General features: G+C 41.4%; 1 protein-coding gene across 4 annotated transcripts; it reads left to right on the plus strand.

Annotated features, from left to right (window-relative positions):
• Positions 1–117: 117 nt before the first annotated feature.
• Positions 118–19,753, plus strand: LOC112459863. 4 transcript variants are annotated; one of them, XM_025024224.1, is made up of 7 exons: positions 118–866; positions 10,532–11,892; positions 12,314–12,477; positions 13,031–13,057; positions 15,386–15,625; positions 15,766–16,023; positions 16,140–19,753. In XM_025024224.1, exons 1-7 carry the CDS (start codon positions 779–781, stop codon positions 16,333–16,335), a joined length of 2,334 nt encoding a protein of 777 aa, XP_024879992.1. In that variant the 5' UTR covers positions 118–778; the 3' UTR covers positions 16,336–19,753. The 4 variants fall into 4 exon arrangements, with proteins under 4 accessions (XP_024879992.1, XP_024879994.1, XP_024879993.1 ...); XM_025024223.1 differs by lacking the exon at positions 118–866 and adding an exon at positions 7,988–8,962; XM_025024226.1 differs by lacking the exon at positions 13,031–13,057 and having other exon boundaries at positions 779–866; positions 16,140–16,335.
• The last annotated feature ends 115 nt before the right edge of the window (positions 19,754–19,868 follow it).

A 19,868-nucleotide genomic window follows, 5' to 3' on the forward strand; every position in this document is an offset into this window, starting at 1 on the left:
TCGGCCCCCCACCACGCGGCGATGCGATACCGGATGTGCGGCAACGTCGCAACCGTTAAGTACATAAGATGAAACGGGGGGACCGAGGGGGGCTGGGGGGAGAGAGAGGGAACGAGAGGGGACGGGCGAGGGGGAAGAGGAGAGAGCATGAGAAAGAACTGGCAACGTGTGCCACATTCAAATCTGATCCCCGGTCGGCTTCTTAGCAAAACAGTAGAAAACGAGGAACGAGAGAATCGCGAGCGAGAGCGACGTGTTGCTTCGCGTGTGGTACGCCCGTAACTATGTGATATCGCACCCGGCGAGGAGACGCGAGACGCGTAGTGCGCATCATCAACAGCGACATCGGCGGTGTCGAGGCGCGGTGTGCGGTATATGAACGTGTGAGACGTGCTTGGATGTGTTGGGATACGTTCGGACACGTTGAGACTTGTTTGTGGCGTCTCTCCGTCTACATTTTTTCTCTCTCTCTTTCTCTTTCTCTCTCGCTCTCTTACTGTCTCTTGCTGTCCGTCTATTACACGAGCTTAGTAGTACGGAGCATTCGAAGTAGTTTACAAGGAGCGTGTCTCTACGTATAGTGTTCCCTCGCGCGTGCTGAGGGGGACCCTGGCGTGACAACGGCGGCTCCTTCTTCCGGTTCCTCCGTACGAATTTTCGCGCGCGTCCGAGCCCGCGCTCGTTTGCTCGTAACTATCCAATTTCATGTAAATGTCACGGGTGCGCGGTGGCGTGGTGGCCGTGTCGCGAACAAAGTTCCACACGACGACGTGGAATTATGTGCATGGATATCCAGTTTAACGAGAAGATGGGCGACAAGAGCATCGACGAAGACGTACAGATCATCGAGGCCCGCATATACAAAGGTAAGCTTTGAGGTTAGGTAGATGGCGACCGTAGCGGCTACGGTGGCGGCGGCAGCGACGGTGGTGGTGGCGGCGGTGGCGGTGGCGGCGGCGACGACGGCGGCGGCGGCGGCAATGGCAATGGCGACGGTAATGGCGGTGCAGGATCGCGCGTATCTTTATCTCTTTCTCTCTTCCTTCCCTTTCCTCGCTCGCTCTTCACGCGGGATTTTACTGCCCTCGTTCTTCGTAGCGTATCTCTCCTTATAGTACGATCTCCTTCCACGACTGTATCGTACTGCTCTCGTTAACGCTGGTATATCCAAGAACCGTCCACCTTCTCCAAGACGTGGTTTTCGCGCGGTACCGGCGAAACGTGGCCGGCAACCGTTCGTCGGATGATGATAAATCAAGCGTCTGTGTCGTAAGGATGGTCGACTCGGAATATGATGTGTTGATAGCAGCCGGGCACAAGCTAGTCTAGAAACCTATGTATAAATATTGACAAGGTGTCAATTGGCACTATGTAATGAACGTAAACATCTTTGGGAACGTAAACATACCTCAAAATTTTGTAGTTTCTAATACATTATACATTTTTTTTATTCTCGCTGTATCATTTTTATTACTTTTACGTCGAATCGTGCACGTGCACACATACATATAACACACGTGTGCGTATGCATATTTTTGATCATAGAAAACAATGTTTAAAAAATGGCGGAAACGAAAATCTCTCTTTTATATAGAACATTTTACTTGGATAATTAAAAATTGATTTGTGACGTAAAGGCACGTAATACGTCGCGTGTTGTCAATACGAATCAGATAGTCTCTTCTCGATTATACGAATTCACGAGACGTTGATAACGCGAACACGTCTCCTGAAAGATATTAAAAATATCTTTGATATTAAAAATGAGGAGGAATTCTCTATTGTTCGAATACTGAAAGTCGCTGATAATATAAACTTGCCCGCGTAAGAACTGTCCATTTATAGTTTATCACGATTATGGAAAGTTCTTAAAACGATATCGCAGTATTTTTCACGCCGAATATTTATGCCTTATTTTATGTTGTTTTACATTCTTTGGGGATACTCGAGTATCTTAATTATTTCGAGCTACGAATAATTGCATTCGGAAGTTCGGAACAAGATCGCGCATTCCGGTTTGCGAAATATCATTTCCAGAGAATCATTACGTACTTCAATATTGATATCACTATCCGTATCAAGTGAATGCATAAGCGATCATGCGAAAGCGATCAGCTGGCCGTTTATTTTCATTTTTATTGAGACGATGCGTGAAAGACAACGTGTAATTACAATCTCTGATTGATGACATTGATTTCTATTTGCATCGAGTCTATTGATTGATTCCCCACATCTATTCCTAATCTAAACAAGCGTGTTTACCTCATTGTTGCATAGTTTATCTTACTGATACGTGAAAATACTATTCAAATATTCCGGGCATCGTGTCAAAGGTACATTTAGGTCACATTTATCATTTAAGTGTTACATTTACTTCAAGGCAATCTCTTTTCGATTTGGCGTACTGGTCTCTCTTCACTGAAAACTATATTCAGATATCTTTTTCTTCAGGTTACTTACAAAATACATTATCTAATTAATTGGATGATGTATTATTAATTAAATGGTAGTAAAAACATTACAATATGTACTGTTTTATGTGTCCCTTGGATTTTGATTCTTAATAACTTATTTTAAGGAGAAATTTGCGTCGGACACTTGAATAGTTTTCTTAGTGCTCTTTTTGTCATTTTCCTCGTATCTCGGATATCATAAAATCTTATCCCTTTCAACTATTTTTTATTTTACGAATCTTACGCATCAAAAAATCGCAAGGACAGAGATCGAAGAGAATAGATCGAGGAGAAAGAGACCACGTTTTATCAATAATAATAAGTGAAACACAGATCGATATGATATACAATCAGCGAGAAAAACACCATTTACGGTCCGGACTCGATCTTGGTAGTCTAGTAATAATATTGTATGAATTATGTATACTTTTTTTTTTTAATTCAGTAAACTACGCCGATTTTTTTGTCAGCCCGTCACGGAAGGTGCAGGTTCGAACTTTGGCCGAGGTGGTATATTTTGCAATAAATTCTTTACAGCGATTTAACAAGAACGCTTATTAAGCATTAAAATTTAAATCGATTATCGATTTAAATGTGTGGATTTACTGTTTCAACGAGGAACTGTGTTTTAAAGACTGATAAAAAAATCGGCGCGCATTTTATTGAATTTGTGAAAAGTATACATAATTCATACAATGTTATTATTAGACTATGAAGATTCAGTCTGGAACGGCGTTTTTCTTTCTAATTGACAGTCATATTATATTTTTTGTTAAAAACTGACAAAAAGTTAATATACATACCATTTTTTTTATTCGCGAGTTATCGGCAAAAAGTAACACGGCTACAGTTTCCCACGCTCTTCCTTCGTATTCTCCTAGCTCTGTGCTTTTTCTCACGCAAAATCGAAAATGCAGCTGAAAGAGAATAGATTTGCCGATATCGAGATTAAAGTAAATTCAGGCGGCTCTTTCGCAGAAATAAGAAACAGGAGTTTGATAATAGTTTACAGTGGTGAGGAAAACATTTGGAATCATTATATCTGAAATCAAAGGATGGCAATTTTGAAGAAGGGTGCAGTTACCTATAGTTCTATTCTATAACTCTAATGACATTGTTATCGTTATATTGTCGTTGCGCAGCTCTTTTATCATATAGCATACCTGCGCAACGGCAACATAACGATAACGACATTGTTATTAAACAGATTAGACGATTATTAGACAGAATAGGGCTACTGGTAAATTTGATCTAAACGCGTCTTTTTATCAGTTTTAGATACTTGAGGTTGCGCTCTTGTGTATTTCTCATGTACCTCTTTTATGTACTTCTCATATATGCAATTGATATAAACAAGGTTGCTGATCCTTAATATGATAGGCAGGATGATGTCATGATTTATTTAAAACAATCCGTAAGATGATCTTTGACTGCATAGAGACGTTATCGCGTCGTTAAATGTAATTGTGATTGGCAAAAAAGGATCTGGATTTCAAAAGAACTTTCTGAACTCCCCGAGAGAAGAAAAATATAAAAATCTTTAGATTGCATATTGTACCGGTATATATTTTACATATACATGCACGCGTATTTCTTTATGTGTTTGTGCATCGGTATCGATGCATGAAAAAATTATGTATATTTTTGGGTGCATTTTTCAAGTAAAGAATCTTACACACATACACACGAAGTGGAACACTCGAGATTTTGGAATATTTTAGTTGAAATACTACGAAACTTGTTCCATATTAATAGTACGTTGGTAGGCAGCGCGAGTATGGTGTTGCAGAGTGACATAAAAAAATATGGCGCGTTATCCTGGGAATAGGATTTCCTTTTTATATTTGTCATGTGGAGTAAAGCGCAGGTTATCGCTCTTAAATTTCGCCTCGCGCGGTCCGTCTCCCGCGCTATTATTACGAAAGCATGAATTTTCCATACGTCGTACCGCTCGGCCGTTAAATCGTTTCGCGCAGCGCCTATGTCTCTTTATGTAATAATGCAACATGCACCGGGAACGCGCCGCGCTTATTTGTTGTAACCGCGCATCGTGTAACGTGGAGCTCGGGCTTGCTCGCCGCGAGCGCGCCTATGTTATCCATCAACCAGCTTGCTCGCGCGCGTATTGCACATATAACGCGCGCTATGTGTGCGTTATGTACCACCGAGCGAGAGTTGGGAGGGACATGTGCGGCCCCGCGCGCCCGCGCGCGCGCACTATACATAATGTATCCGCTCGTATGTACTACATAAGGAGCGAGGAGTGATGTAACAAAGAGGCAAACTTCGCCGAAGAGAGCCGAGCGTCGCCGAGGGCAAGCGCGCTTATGCCTCCTCGCGCAAGTCGCACGCGTGCTTTCGGTGCCGCGTAGGAGCGCGCGGAGCCGCATGAACCTCGTCAGCTGCTACAACTGCACGGCGCCATATGCAATTTCGCGTGAGCTACGCGAGAAAAAAAGGAATTACGCGTGCGTAAGGGACGGAGAGACGAATGGTGGCGGTCGCGACATTCTGCGCCGGATCTTTTTCACTCCGGCCACGACCTTTGCTCCCTTTACGCTCTATTTTACTTACTCCGCGATCAGCCTCCCTCCCCTCCCTCGCGGGAGAGAGAAGCGGGAAAGCGGCGCAAGCGGCGTGACCTTCATCTGGTCTCGCCGACTCTCTTTGTTGACCGCGACCAAGAAAATGCGTCTTATTAACGCGTTCGGTTGCGAAATTTGTCCGTCTTGTATTCGCGCGCGTACTAGGGTGCCCGCGTGTTACGTAACTATCGTTCGTCATGGTCATACTTTCGTAAGCTACAGGAAATAGGATGTGCCACTATCGCGCGGCGATAGAGGACCGGGGAATGCGCGTGAAAGAGCGAGCGAGAGAGCGGCGATACGGAAGGGAGATAGGGGAAGCCGGAGTTATAGCAGAACGCAGATAGATTGGAGGAGAATATATCCGTTCCGCCGCCATATTGTCCTTTTAGTAATTCCCCTCCCTCCCCGCTCGCCGCGCGCCACCTACGCTCGCCGATCTTTTCCCCCACTCTGTTTGTCCCCCACCTATCTTTACCCCCTCCCGAATTGAATATGCCTTTTGTTCGGCATAGCAACAGCAGCGTTAGAGGGCTACTATAAATAGATTGCTACGACTTTCCAGCGTTGCCAAAACGACTGGCCCAACGTGCTGCGCAGTAAAACTAGGTGCCATCAGAGCCACAGCGGCAACGTCGCAATGCTCGATGTGATATGACCTAATCAACACATAAGGGGTTTCTATAAAATGTAATAAACTCGATATGTGTGTGCGTTTAATAAATAATAAACGCTCGTATCTGAGTATCGCGCATTTGCCAAATTTTGGAAATTATTCGGGGATGAATTCGACGGGAGTCAATTATTTGGATGGTTGGGAAAATCGCGTATAATAACCTCTAATTTATACAATTACGCGTGGGATTGCGCGAACAAAGGAATTCGTTATAGTAATTTTTTTTTTATTGCAAGTTTCTCAAGTATCGATCAAGCGACGTTGCTTTTCCGCGCGCGCGTTTCTATGTATTCGCCTATGTGGCTGAAAAGTGAGGCGAGAGAGGGAATGGGCGTGCCCCCGGAGCGCGAGAACCGGCAACGCCGCACTCGTAAATCATGATTAAAATAATAAGTATAATACATATGTAGTACATAGGCGGCCGACGGGTTTATATACGTAAGAACTGCGCAATGGCGCGAGCGGGAGCTAACGTCTGGCTGGGTTCTGCGCAACTTTGCTCCCACTTTCCCCTATGTGCTCCCCCACCGTCCGGGTGAAGCCTACGGGTGAGCACCAGGAGTTGATGGTGAGCGACGAATCAACCGCGGGCGTTGGAGAGGGGCGGAGGGGAGGGATGGAGGGAGGGACGGCGAGAAGGATGGGGGGAGTGGGAGGGCGATATCTGGAAACCACGACTATATACCCCCGCGTTTACCAATCTTGGCACTTTGCCTGAAAGAGCATATCGACCGTGCGACGTTGTCACATCGTCCGCGCGATCTTACGCGCCAGTCCTGGCTACTCTTTGAGCGGTATGTACCTAGCTCCTGCAACCGGTCCATGCTACACGACGCGCCGCGATCCGAGATGGGCGGTCGTTCAAGTTTAGCTATCCACGCATCACGCTATTGCGCGTCCCTCTCCTTACCCCTCTCCTCCGTCTTCCTCTTATTTTCTCAGAAAATCTGAGGCCTCGTGACCAAAAGTGAAACGTTCGCGCGTCAAATGAACGAGGTCTTTTTTTTTAGGGTCAACATATGCCGAATGTTTAACACATTTACTTCAAAATTGGCGAAATTTCATTCAAATTTTTATCGAAGTAGAGCCAACGACAGCCATGAAGTTAACTGAGTTAACTCTATAGTCGATTTCCAATATCCTGTCCAATAATCGCTTCTAATGATACATATACGTAAAATGGTCATATATGTGCACGTAGGATTGTCATTCTACTTTTCGTTTCTACGTGCAAAAAAACGAATTTTGCACAGCAACGATTTACTCGTGTATACGTTATACATTGTCGTTAAATTTTACTTCTTTGGTAGATCATATACAATACTGTAATGATAGGTACACAAATACGATCATGCACAGCTCTATTATTATAGGCTAATTATAATTTTAGGCATTAGAAAAAGATAAAAAGTAAATTAAACCGGGATTAAAGTTAATCCGCATTGGTAGAAATGTACATAAGTGGTCAACCAGTTGTATTTAATGACGATAGTGTCATTTATCGTAAAGAAAAAAATCTTTAAATTTTAAAACGGAATTCAGTCACGGAGATATATCTGTATGCGGTGTATGAGGATTATAGGGGAGCATTTATTTACTGGTCACTCGAATCGTTGTCACAGAGTTTACATGCTAATTATCCAAGATTAATAGGACCCGCATGAGATCGACGAGATTCGGTCTCATTCCGCGCGTGCTTTCCCTGTTCCATACAAGGCATTCCGTCTCGCGGGTCTCACGATTTACGCGAAATCTATCGATCGCTCGGCTATGCGCATCCTTCACCGAGTGTGCTCGTTTCGAACCGCGTCCTCCACGCGCCTCACGGGGCAATAGAAAAAAAATAATGGAAAAAAGTCTCGGGTGAGCGTCCCGTAGGTATCCTGTACCCCCATTCCGCGTATACAGGGTGTCGCGGAATCGGCGCGACACCGGCATCACTTCCGGCCATGGACCGGCCACTCATCGATCGGCATCGCGTCGCCGGTCGAGTATCACATCCGGAGTATTCGAGCCGACGGCACCGCTCGGCGAGGACGTCGCGCCGACTGTCACTGCCGACTGCCGCGTGCCCGAATTGTCGACCGCGAGAACTGAGAAAGGCTCGCGCGCTAATCCCGAGAATGCCGAGGCCGGTTTGAGTGTGGCCCGCCGAGGACGACACTGGCGAGGAGTGCGGCGAGAGTGCGGCGCGGCGCGGCGCGGCGCGGCGCGGTGTATCTAGCGCGGTATAGCGCGGTACACTCCGCGCAAAGAGTATGGAGTATGGAGTACCGCGCGAAACCGCTCCCGCGTAGACGTGTATACAGCGGGGGGCTAGGCCGCGGAGATGCCTAGTGTCTCCGCGGAGCCGCGGGCGGTCAGCTCGATCCGGCTGCGACGACATCGAGGCCTGAAATCGAGGTTTCGCACCGAAGACCGGGAACAGCGGTTAGCGCGCGCGCACGCGATAGTATGACGCTGTCCTCGTTCGAGAGTGTCGCGGTTCTTGGGATAGCCCCGGCGGCTCGCGGAGCTACGCCCGGACGACGAGCGTGTACGTAGTCGGCGGTGGAGCGATACCGTCTACGTTATCCCGTTCTTCCCCTGTTTTACCCTCGACGTATCGAGCGCGGCAGTGGCGGTGGTGGTGGTGGCAGCTGTGGTGGTGGCGGCAGCAGCAGTTGGCGGCGGCGGCGGTGGTGGTATTGGTGATGATGATGATGAGGATCTTTCGCGCCACCTGGTATAATCGTGTCGGCGTACAAAGTGAAACGTCGTCGTCGTCGTCGTCGTCGTCGTCGTCCTCGTCGTCAAGGGAAAGCGTGAAAACTGCAAAAGTCAGCGCGAGCACCGACTAGGGGGACAACTTTCCCGTGTGCCGATCGCATCGCGCGATCGTCCACAATTCCGCTGATACGTCATCCTCGTCTTCGTCTTCTTCCTCCCGCTCCTCCGCCCGTCGTGTAACATGGATCGCGCGCGGTACCGTCGGCGGTGCTCGTAGGTGGACGGGCTGCTGGTGCTGCTGCTGCTGCTGCTGCATGCTATAACCTCAACGGGAGGATACACTGTGGCGTGTCGGAACGCCTCAGCTGTGCCGCGAGATGTGATTTCGCGCGACCTACTCAAGGGCGAACCCTCTCGAGCGTCGAGGATGAGGAACGGCTTCACCGACATACCGGTCGCGAGTGCCGACAGCAGCACGGACGCCATATGGCTCGAGAAAAGCAGTCCGTCGCGGATGGCACCCGAGCGAATGTCACTCAGTACGTCTCTCTCCCGTATACGTTCCGATCGTCGCGCGCGAGCCGCGACGAACTCGGGAATGTCGTATACCGATTTCACGGTGACGTCTCCGAGCTGTTGACAGCTCGGCGCGATCGGCACGCGGAGATCGTTTCGTTGTCGATGAAGCAGAGAGAAATATCGTGCGTCCTTTCTGTTTCTATGTCCGCGGCATTGGAAAATTGAGCTAGCCGTCGCGATCGCGATCGCTCGTACCGATCTCCGATGTCATTCCGGAATCGTTGGGCGAGGAGGTTCACCGAGCGCGCGAATTGACGTTCGGCGGCGGCGAGCTGACATTGGAGCCCAGGAATGTTTACGTTTACGCCGTTTACATTTTACATGTCGCTAATCGCGTCAACGGGACGCAGCGCCGTGTCATCGAGCGCGCGCGCGGGATCAATCGAGGATCCACGATCGAAACTTGCGTCACGTGCGCGACGATTCGGCTCTATCTACCTGCCCGCTTTGCCTTTTGACACTTCAACGCTCTGGGCCGGCGTGTTTACGCAGCACGCCGGAAATTCTGGCTTATTTTGACGCGCCTCGAACGGGCTTAAAATGCGTCCGACGGATCGATTTAATCGGAGCGAAACTCGATGAATCCTCCTGCCTTTCGATTGCCGCGCATCGAAAACACTAATCGGCTTGTACGAGGGAAAAATAGTTGCGCTAAAAAATATTGTTCTTTTTCGAACTCTCTGTCTGTTATCACCTGATTTGAATGTGCGCATGTATTGTGGAACTTTACGGAATTAATTCCCAGGCAGCACACATGTCTAAAAGATGTCTAAGATGTCTTTTAGACACGCATGTCTAAAAAATGCCTTAAAGATATCTTTACGATATCTTTTAGTCATGCGTGCTGTCTGGATTCGGAATAATTCAAATAATCCGAATATTCCGAAAAGTTCTATAACACGTGCCCAGATTTGATTTCTAAATGCGCGTAGTTCTCGGTTGAGGTATACGTAAAAAGTTGATGATTACTGAATTTTACTAATTTTTATTATCTAATGATTGTGTATTACGATTAGTTTTATGTTAGTTGACGTAATAGTGCGGACTAAGCAACACAAAAAAAGTTATTTTTGTACTGGCGCGCGAGAAATTGGCCTACATACTAAATCGATTTAGAATTTATCGGATGTATTTAAAGATGTTGTCGTATAACGATTGTTAAATTTATGTGATAAATAATCGGAAATAAGATTTAGATGGCCTATTATTCACGTTGATCGGTCGATTGAATATAATATTTTATAAACAGCACAATCGTATGTGTTGACAGAATTTCTCTTACTGGCAATGTTTATTATTGTAATCAATTTTCTGGACTTTCAATATAATAAACAACATTAGTTTTCTATGTACACATTAAATTTTTTTTTATTCCAAATGGTCTCTTTGAAAGTCTATTTATGTACCTATATCTAATGTTATTCTGTCATTGCCACGTGACAATAATTAGCAATGCATAATTAGAAACTAAGCGTTAAAAACAACTCAACTTTTGAGAATACGAGGCTTATACGCTTTTCGTTTTTCAGATTTCGAGAAAGTTGTCGTTAAGCAAGAACGTCCAGACGATGCGGAAATCCGTGAACTGGCTGCCAAAATGGTGGAAGCACACAAGGCGAAAATGCTGGCGAGCATGCCAGCGGTGCAACAGCAACAACAGAGGCAGCAGTGCCTCGTACCGCAGCCTAATCTACCCGGTATTCTTGGATACCTGAACAAACGGCCAACCGACGGGCAGTCCGCTCCAAAACCGCCGACGGGTAATTTGGAAAGTAAAGTGCCGACACCCGACGACGATAGTCAGAGAGGACGATTCGGTTGGACGAGCTTCGACGAATGTCACATACCTTATATATTTCGCTCCGGCGAAAAGTATTGCGCCGTACGCATCCTAGAGTCTAAGCTTCTCAACAAGTACCTGAGCTTTCTTCATTCGGACATCTACAGTTGCACATGTATAAGGAGTTACTACATCACGGAGGCCGAGAGCAAGTTGTTCAACGAGATCAACACCAAGCACTGCGAGAATCAGTTCGGAAGGGACGCGTTTACGTGCAAAGACCTGGTGGTGCGTCTCTCGGACGCCAAGGAGTTTTATACATTTCTCGATGTGTGTTACACCAAACTGACCGCCGGTACCAATCCGAGTGTGACCAGCGGACGCAAGGCGGAGAAATGTGGTTTCATACGAATAAACAAAGAATCCGTGGTACCTTACACGGTAAAGGACGGTCTACAGTATGTGCCGCTGTTTTATTTCGAGGGCGAGACGGAAAATCTCAAGCTGAAGGCGGAAAAGCTCGAGGGCTGGGATTTGTCCTACTTGAAGTTTTGCTGCAAGGTACAGGGTATACGTAACGAACTGTTCGCGAGTGAAACGTGTTCGGTGATTAGTCTGAGTGATATTAAGAGTTACTTTCCACCGGGTACCGGCTTCGAGGACTACTGGCCGACCAAGGTTATGGACTCGCAGTTACTGGTGAACAGCAACGGCGGTGGTTCCGGCGGTGGATGGACGAAACAACCGCCTACACCGCCGGCGACCAAGCCTCCCTCCGTGCAGAGCGTGAGTAAAGTGGTACCACCTTTAAACGCTCGTGCCACCGTACCGATACCTAACATAATGCCACGGGGAGCTGTCGTCAGCACGGCACCGCAGATGCCGCGAATAGGGCAGCCGAGACCCGTGTCGACAACGCATCCCGCGCATTCTTCCCCATCGGGACTTCCCGTCAGTAGATCGAGCATAGTGTCGCAGCCTATGATGAATAACGTTCAAGGTGTGGTGAACGGCTGGTCGGGTCTCGTCGGCGGTCAACCTACCTTTCAAACGTCACTCGGCTCTCAGGCTAGCATTATACGAGCGACTCTGAATAATGTGATGCACAACGTAAGCTAATCTTCTTGCATTACAAATTATAATATGCGATGCGAAGTCTTAACCCTTAATGTGCATACGTTTTTTCGGTACCTTCTCTAAGTGCATACGTGGGTATGTCACGTCCAACGCTATTTTTCCCTACCTTAAAGTCTACATCTAAAAAAGTATTTTAAAAAAATCTAAAACAAATATTCATGAAACATCTGTCTGCATTGTAGACGATTATATATAGTCATTTTGATAAACATCGTTTATTTAATGTCTTCTGACAGACTTGCAAGTTTTACAGTTACGAGCAGATATCACTTTGGCTCGGACGCCGTAGACCCACGTATGCATCTTAAGGGTTAAATATAATTTTTTTGTTACAATTGTAGCTTTATGTTTTTATATCACATATCAAACCAAATGTACAACTTTTGATTTTCAGCAACAAATGACCGCTGCTCCCAAAACCTATCCTCAACAGTCTAGAAGTAGAGCGAGTAATAGTGGAGCAGCAGCTCAGTATCCTGTATACCCGACGACAACCATGCCAGGAGTTGTTCAAGCCCAACCACCGCCTCTTATACGAGCAACTGTTCACTCCAATCTGTAAGTTTCAATAGAGCTTTCTAAAAGCTTTCTGATATAGCTCAGTATGTATACACGTGTTATAAGCTCACAAAGCTTGAAATCATTTCAAAAAATATCTTTGTTTTTCTTTTATCAATAGTTTTTTTTGGCAACAATGTATTCTTATACCGTACGCTTGCTTATGATAAAGCAAACCAATTAGCATAGATTGTACGTAATATCCAATTAAACGCACCTATACTTATTTCGTATGTGTATGGCATTTGTGCTGTTTGTGAAAATATAAAACTCATATATTGCGAAAGATAATTTTGGTTTTTAGAACAAAACAAGATTGATATTTCTTTTCAATCAAACAAACTAATGTGTGAAAGTAAAGTTGTGAGAGAAAGAATTTTCACTTTTCGTATACGGCACATTAAGCATGAAATATTAGAGCATTAGAGTCATGTGCTTATCCTAGCTTGAAACATTATGTTTACATACATAAAGCGTAATTATAATATATTTAGAGTATCTGCACCATAGCTTTCTGCATTTGTACATACAACCTATGATTTTTTTTGTATAGTTATCCCACCTATGGGAAGGATGACTGGTGAGTCCTTGTAACATATATTATTGTCATATAGATTATTATAAGAAATAAGATAGCATGCATAAATTTATATTTCTATATGATAAATCATATAGATAATTTTAATATTAATATTTATAATTAATCTACATGACTTACATGACTGTCCTTAAAGCTTCTTTGCGTGATAAATACATTGATTTAGTTGTGAATCTACTGTCACGTCGTAATTTATTAATGTTACTTATGTTTGTCACATATAGTATTCATATATTCAAAAATTTATAATGATTAATGTATGATTTATTATACTGCTGTCAATATATAAACAGAATAGTCCTGTATGTGTCTAGGTATCCAGGTCAGAAATATTTGTTACTTGAAAAGCTCATTTTTACCTGAAAAGGTTTTTTTTACCTGAAAAGGTGTGACCTTTCAGGACGGGTGGTCCTGTAAAGACCAGGCTTTTTATCTCAGAAACTCTTAATCCGATTTTTGTGAAACTTGCTATATAGGGGGTTTTCATGGTATACTTCGAATTTGAAACTAAAATTTAAAATGGACTCAAATTTTTAAATAATGCAATTTATATGAAATTTTATATAGGTTTTTGAGGTCATTAAGTTCAATTCTAATCTCAGATCTTCAACTCGTTAGAGCAGTGCACAAATTTCTGCGCTACGATCGCAGAATAATAGAAAAACACTATTCATGTCATTAACTCGAGTATATACGAAACAAGTTAAACGTATCCCGTTCTGAGCAAATTTATTATTTCAAATTTTGTAATTATAAGGTTATATTCGAATTTAGCGAACTCAAAAACCTATACAAACTGAGTTTCACGCAAATTGCATCACTATTTGAATATTGGGTCTGCCGTAAAAAGTGAAACTCAAACTTTAAGAAAGCTATATATTTCCATTCTGGCCGTTAAAAGGACGCCAAAGTGCCGGCTTTTTTATTAAATAAAAATATTACAGCTTTTCTCAAACTTTTGTTAGTATTTTATATTAAAAAAAAAACCACTAATAAATGTATAATATTTATTCGAGTTCAGACAATAGCCACACTGAATAAGAAAATTTTTGGTTTTTGCGTTTCTGATGCCTAGAACAGCTACAACAGAATCATTTACACCTTCTAGTGACCAGAATATAACATAGAAAAGAAGAGCCTTTTTATTACTTAAAAAATAAAAATATATTCTTAAAATAAGGCTAAAAGAACATGCAAAATTTAATGTTATTTGCTTTCTTCGTTTCCATACAAAAAATTCCTGAAAAGTACCTTTTTTCATGACCTTTCAAACCAGAATATCCCCTTATTGATTCTAACGTAAAATGATGTGCTATATAGAAATTATTTATCAGGATGTCTAGGTGGTAATATTCCGAGTAGTATAAGTAGTATCTGAGATGCAAGTAATGGATGAAATAACTGTTGACAGCATTATTATAAATCTATTTGTAAAACTGATTTTTCTATTGAATTGATTAATAAAGTATGTTTATATAATATACAGTGTCCAATAATAGGTGTAACATCGCTGTGGGGAGGTAGAGCGGGTTAAATTGAATAGAAAAGTTCATTTTGTGATTTTCCTAATAATTAATAAAATATTAATTAATAAAGACCAGTATGCATCCGTGCGATTGTAAGCGCGCGACCGCAAAAGGCCGCCTAACGTTATGGCGATTGCGGTTGCTACGCGTGCAATAAGGCATTGCGAGGAGCGGGCTTCTAGCAAGCAACAGCCAATGATGCGTAATATTTATAATTAGGCTAACTTTTACTGTATGTTTTTTAAATCGCACAGATGCATGCTCCCTCGCAGGGCTTTATTAATTAATTTTTTATTAATTATTGCGAAAATCGTAAAATGGTAGAGAACTTTTCTGTTCAGTTTAATCCCCTCTACTTACCTACCTACGAGTGGTGTGTTACATCTATTATCAGACACCCTGTATACATGCACATAGTTATTTTTATATAAATTTCATTTTTTACTCTTACAAACTAATAATGCAAAAGAATGTATTCATTAAAAATTAAATTATATTTTGTTTCATTTGTAACAAGCACAAATATAACAGTATGTAATTTTACTATGACTGCATAAGTTTTATATTGTTTTTGTGCGATGTATTAAATATTTTATTAATTTATGTAAATTTATTTAAATGCAACAAAGATGCAACAAATAAACGTACACGCAGAATAGACATTCATATTTATTGCCGAAGAGGCTAAAGACTTTAACGACAGAATAAATAAATAAATGATAAAATTAGTAACAATTATTTTTAGAAATAGTGAAAAATAATATAACTAATTTTTGTATTTCAGGGTGACCACTACGTATACAACACCTACGTTAGGTGTACCTAACGCAGTCACAGGAACGACATATCCACAGATGCTTGGTTTAAGCGAACAAGTCCAAGCTTTAATGCCAGTACCTACATCTACGCCAAATTTATTACATCCACAAAGGCATACACCATCTGTGCATAACACATCTCATGCAAAATACCCACCTCCTCTGATACCAGTCAATGGTAGCAGCGGCAGCAGCGGCAGTTCCAGGTACATATCATTACTTATCATTATTTTAAGGGAAGCAAATAAATAAATATGGGATGAATGGAGGTTTTTTGTTTCAGCATTTATAAATGCGCTTGATTCAACTAATAAATAGCAGCGTTTACGTTTAAGTTATTTTTTAGGGATTCCCGAGGGAGGAAACCATTGATACCAATATCGGAACCACATATATCTTCTTGTCATGTACAACCATACCAAATACAAAAAGCGCTAATTGAAGAAAAGATGGTACCCTGTATTAATTTCAAACCTTATATCTATACTGAATTGTTGATGACACTTCCCGACTTTGTTTCCAATTTTTTTCCTGCCTGTGACATCGAGAGTTGTAGACAAGTCCTTACAGATGTGCTACATATAGACTTATATCAAGGAAATGGGTAAATATATAGATGAATAGGACAATGATGACTAATAAATAAGATAGTGATGATACTTAGCCTATCATATTCTATAAAATAATCCATTTTTATATAAAAAAAAAATAACTTTACAGGCTACAAATGAAGATGTTAATGGAAGCAGGCAAATGTTCTTCGCATACAGAAGATCTACCTTTAATCCAAGTTAGGAGTATAATGAAATACATGCCACAATTCAAGTATATGTTCAATAGAGGAGATATGGTCATGCCTTCCCCAGCTCATTCGTCTGAAGAGCACCCATCTAAAAAGCGTCAACGTACCAGCTAGGATTGGCTACAGCCTTACTGGCCTACTTATGATTATTACCATTCGGCATTCTAAAGCCGATATCGATGGTCTCATCGATATTCCCGTCATTGTGTTTTGGAACGCCTTTAAGAGAGATAGGCGTATCTAAAACAAAAGATAATTCGCGTATGATGCGCGATAAAACGTACATTGACTGATGCTTCAAGTGTAAAGTGATAGTGGTGAGCTATTTCTTTCTCCAAAGTGTATCGAAGAGGACACGACTGTAAATAAAATTAAAACGTGTAAAATTAAAATATGGTTGACAATTCAGATCTGCTTTCTACGTAGAAAGATTTACTTCAACGGTCGACATTAGATATGAATAACTCTGCCAAATTTTTGTATCGACTCTTACTATCTCCTTCTTGCATCATTTATAACGAGCCAGATGTGTGTAAATAAAAGGTGTGCTTTATCTCGGAAGAGGCGATACGCATACGATAGAATTGCTATCTTCTGCCAAATTATCATCGAATTTTTTTTCGGTGCGGTCCTTATTAGAATAAAGCGTCTTGGTTGTGCGTGTTTGTCGGTTGCCAAGATGCGAGCAACAAGGATAGTGAACGTCGACACGAGAATCGGGTCGAAAGTTTCATTTGATGCCGACCATTGATTTATTTTCATTTTCGAGAGACCTGTTATATAATATAAAGATCACCCTATATTGTCGCAGGATAAAATAGACCTAAGATAAAAAATGATCTTATTTTCAAGTTAAATGTATTCTATCATTCCACACACATTACATATACTCTTTCGTCTCTTCCCCTTCCACGTACGCGCGCGCGCATACACACACACACACACACAAACACAAACACGCGTGCAACATAACAAATATTTATTTCTACCTCTTTGCACAACAGTGAATACTATTCTTTTCGACTTCGTGCTCTATAATGTTTCTTGTTATATATTAGTATCTTGCGTATATGAAAAAAAAAGTGAAAGTTCTGTTTTAAAGTAAATTCGGAGAAAGAAAATGCTGTTATCCCATTTGTAAATTGGCATAACGTGCTATAGAGTTATTCATAATGAATAACCTATTTTGCATATTAAATGTATATCAATAAAAAAGCGAAAAATGGAAGTAAAGCTTCTTCAAGTTCCTAGCTATTATTAGTGCGTATCCTGATAACTAGCTACAAGCTAATTTAAAAGCGTTAGGCCATTCATTTATTGCGATAATTTTGCGTGAGTTTTTATACGATTTTCATAAAACTTGTTAAAAAGCGTTAAGGTAATTTATTGAACAGTTTTTGTTTCGAGTGTTTAAAAAGAAGTATATTGTACACAGAGGAATGTGGTGGACGTATGGAATGAAAATAAAGAAGTGGAACAAATGCCTATTTAATGTGAAAAGATGGCAGTGAGCAATATCTTATGGACTACGTCTTTAGAAGATACGAATAATGTACAAGATCTGACTTTGACATAATTGACAAGAAAATGAAGCTGACATTTACTTTTTACGTTTCTTTTTAAATATAATTATGAATAGCATTTCGCAATATTGCTGCTGCATCTTTCTGATATTCGCATTGTAAACTTTTGCTTTAGGCAGCGAATTTTCCGAAATTTGTTACACAAAGGTATCTAAATTTAACAATTCTTAAGCCTCAATGAAGACCAGTATCTCGTGATGGGTTTAGATGAAAATTTACCAGTGGCCCTATTCTGTAATACTTAACGACAGTTTCGTTATCGTTATATCGCATAGCTTTTTTTACTATATATAATATCTGCAACGCGAATATAACGATAACGAAACTGTCGTTAAGAGTTATAGAATCAGCTCCCGGGTCGGATAAAAAGACAGCATCGAAATAGGAGCATACAAAGTGCATAAAAGTGTACGACAAACAATATTTATTCATGCAAATGTGTTATACGCATTGAGAATGGTAATCGATAAAGATCGCGATGAAAAAAGTGATCTAATCTAACAAAGAAAAGGCGGTTTTGCTTAAAGCGAAGGCCAGATTCAAATGTACAATTTGTGACGTCTCTAACCCACTTCACAGATACATTAAATTTATGTACGCATTTGAAAAATGTTCAACCTATGTAGAAAGCTATTTAAATATTTATATATGAATATAACACGAAAATGCGACAAAAAAGAAAAACATTCAAATGGTGAAAAGAAATCTGGTTGATATTTAAAGCCACGTTAAAATAGTCTTCCACACGAGCGATTCATATAAATACGTCACAAATCAAATTTTGTTCAGTTCAATAAATTTTCTCTAAATATCGACATTATATTAATGTGTTTTCGATAATTGTCATTTATTTCCATTTACAATAATAAAGAGTGCAGGACGCGATAGCGGGCCCTCCAGGGCAGTGTATAAAATGCTATTTTATCTCTTCTCGATGGGACGGAGGATTAAAGAGTTATCGACCAGCTATATATATATATATATATGTATGCATGTATGTATGTATGTATATACATATATATATACTTTCGTCATTTACTAATTTTTAGTGTAAGAAAGCTCTAAAACAAGTGTACATGGCAAACAAGTGTATATAAAGAGATAATTATAACGACTGATTCACGTCGAACGTGGATCTTCCGCGTAAGGCAGATATTGTTTGGATACTCTGTCGTAGTGAATATAGTGTATTATTTATGAAGCGATATTTTGTGGTATTACGATTTGAAAGACACCTTGCATTGCGCTATCGAGAGACTTTGGACTGGTATATCTTACTGTTACAAACAAAAATGATTCAAGAAAATGTAGAAGAAATCCGAGGATGGAGAAAAAAATATGCCTGGCGATTTATTATTTAAATAAAAACATTTTTGAGAGCGGTGATATTATTTTATTTAATCGACGTTAAACGTTGTCTAATTTTAGTTTTTACATTCTATATTCTGCGTTATGTACACAAACGGCCGATTTAGCGGATTTATTGTCCGAAATAGTATACTTTTTATTTTGCGTTTCGTTTTTTATTTCGTTCACGAGTACGTAAGTTTAATTATATCGAACAATGCTATAATTTGCGGAAGGATATGCACATATGTATACGTGCAACGAAGGAAAGTATACGTCGACTTTACTTTGCGATTGTTTGCCGCGAACAGAAAAAAGCGTCTGTTGAAATTTTTTTCAGTTCTTTCAATGGGAAACGCGTACCATTTTATTACTTCGTAAATCGTGTTGCGTGCGCGATTTTATTCCTCTCGAGGTAAACGCAAGAGATGGCTCCAGTCCAAGACGTATAATATCATTTTTAATATGTTAGATTAGCACATTTATTTGTTAACGTTTGTTAAAACTGTGTATTATACTTTATCACGCTATCATTTGTACATATAGAGCGTAAGGAAAATAGGACTATTAGATATTTCAAAATAAATTCATGATACAATCAATGGAAGCCAGTTATTTTTTTCGCGTCCTATGTCCTTCGTGCGCGCGCGCATTTTTTTATTGTACATACGTTAAATTATACAGGATGTCTGATTATAGGTACAACACCGCTCGTGA

This window comes from Temnothorax curvispinosus, unplaced genomic scaffold, assembly GCF_003070985.1.
Source record: "Temnothorax curvispinosus isolate PA1 unplaced genomic scaffold, ASM307098v1 QBEX01010178.1, whole genome shotgun sequence".
NCBI lineage: Eukaryota > Metazoa > Arthropoda > Insecta > Hymenoptera > Formicidae > Temnothorax > Temnothorax curvispinosus.

Excerpts from the sequence above, each read along its gene's own strand:
- LOC112459863 (XM_025024223.1), top strand. The coding sequence starts at position 8,851 with ATGAGGAACGGCTTCACCGACATACCGGTCGCGAGTGCCGACAGCAGC. Across the intron at positions 8,963-10,531 it reads ACCCGAGCGAATGTCACTCA|ATTTCGAGAAAGTTGTCGTT; the intron begins GTACGTCTCTCT and ends TTCGTTTTTCAG. Across the intron at positions 16,024-16,139 it reads GACTTATATCAAGGAAATGG|GCTACAAATGAAGATGTTAA; the intron begins GTAAATATATAG and ends ATAACTTTACAG.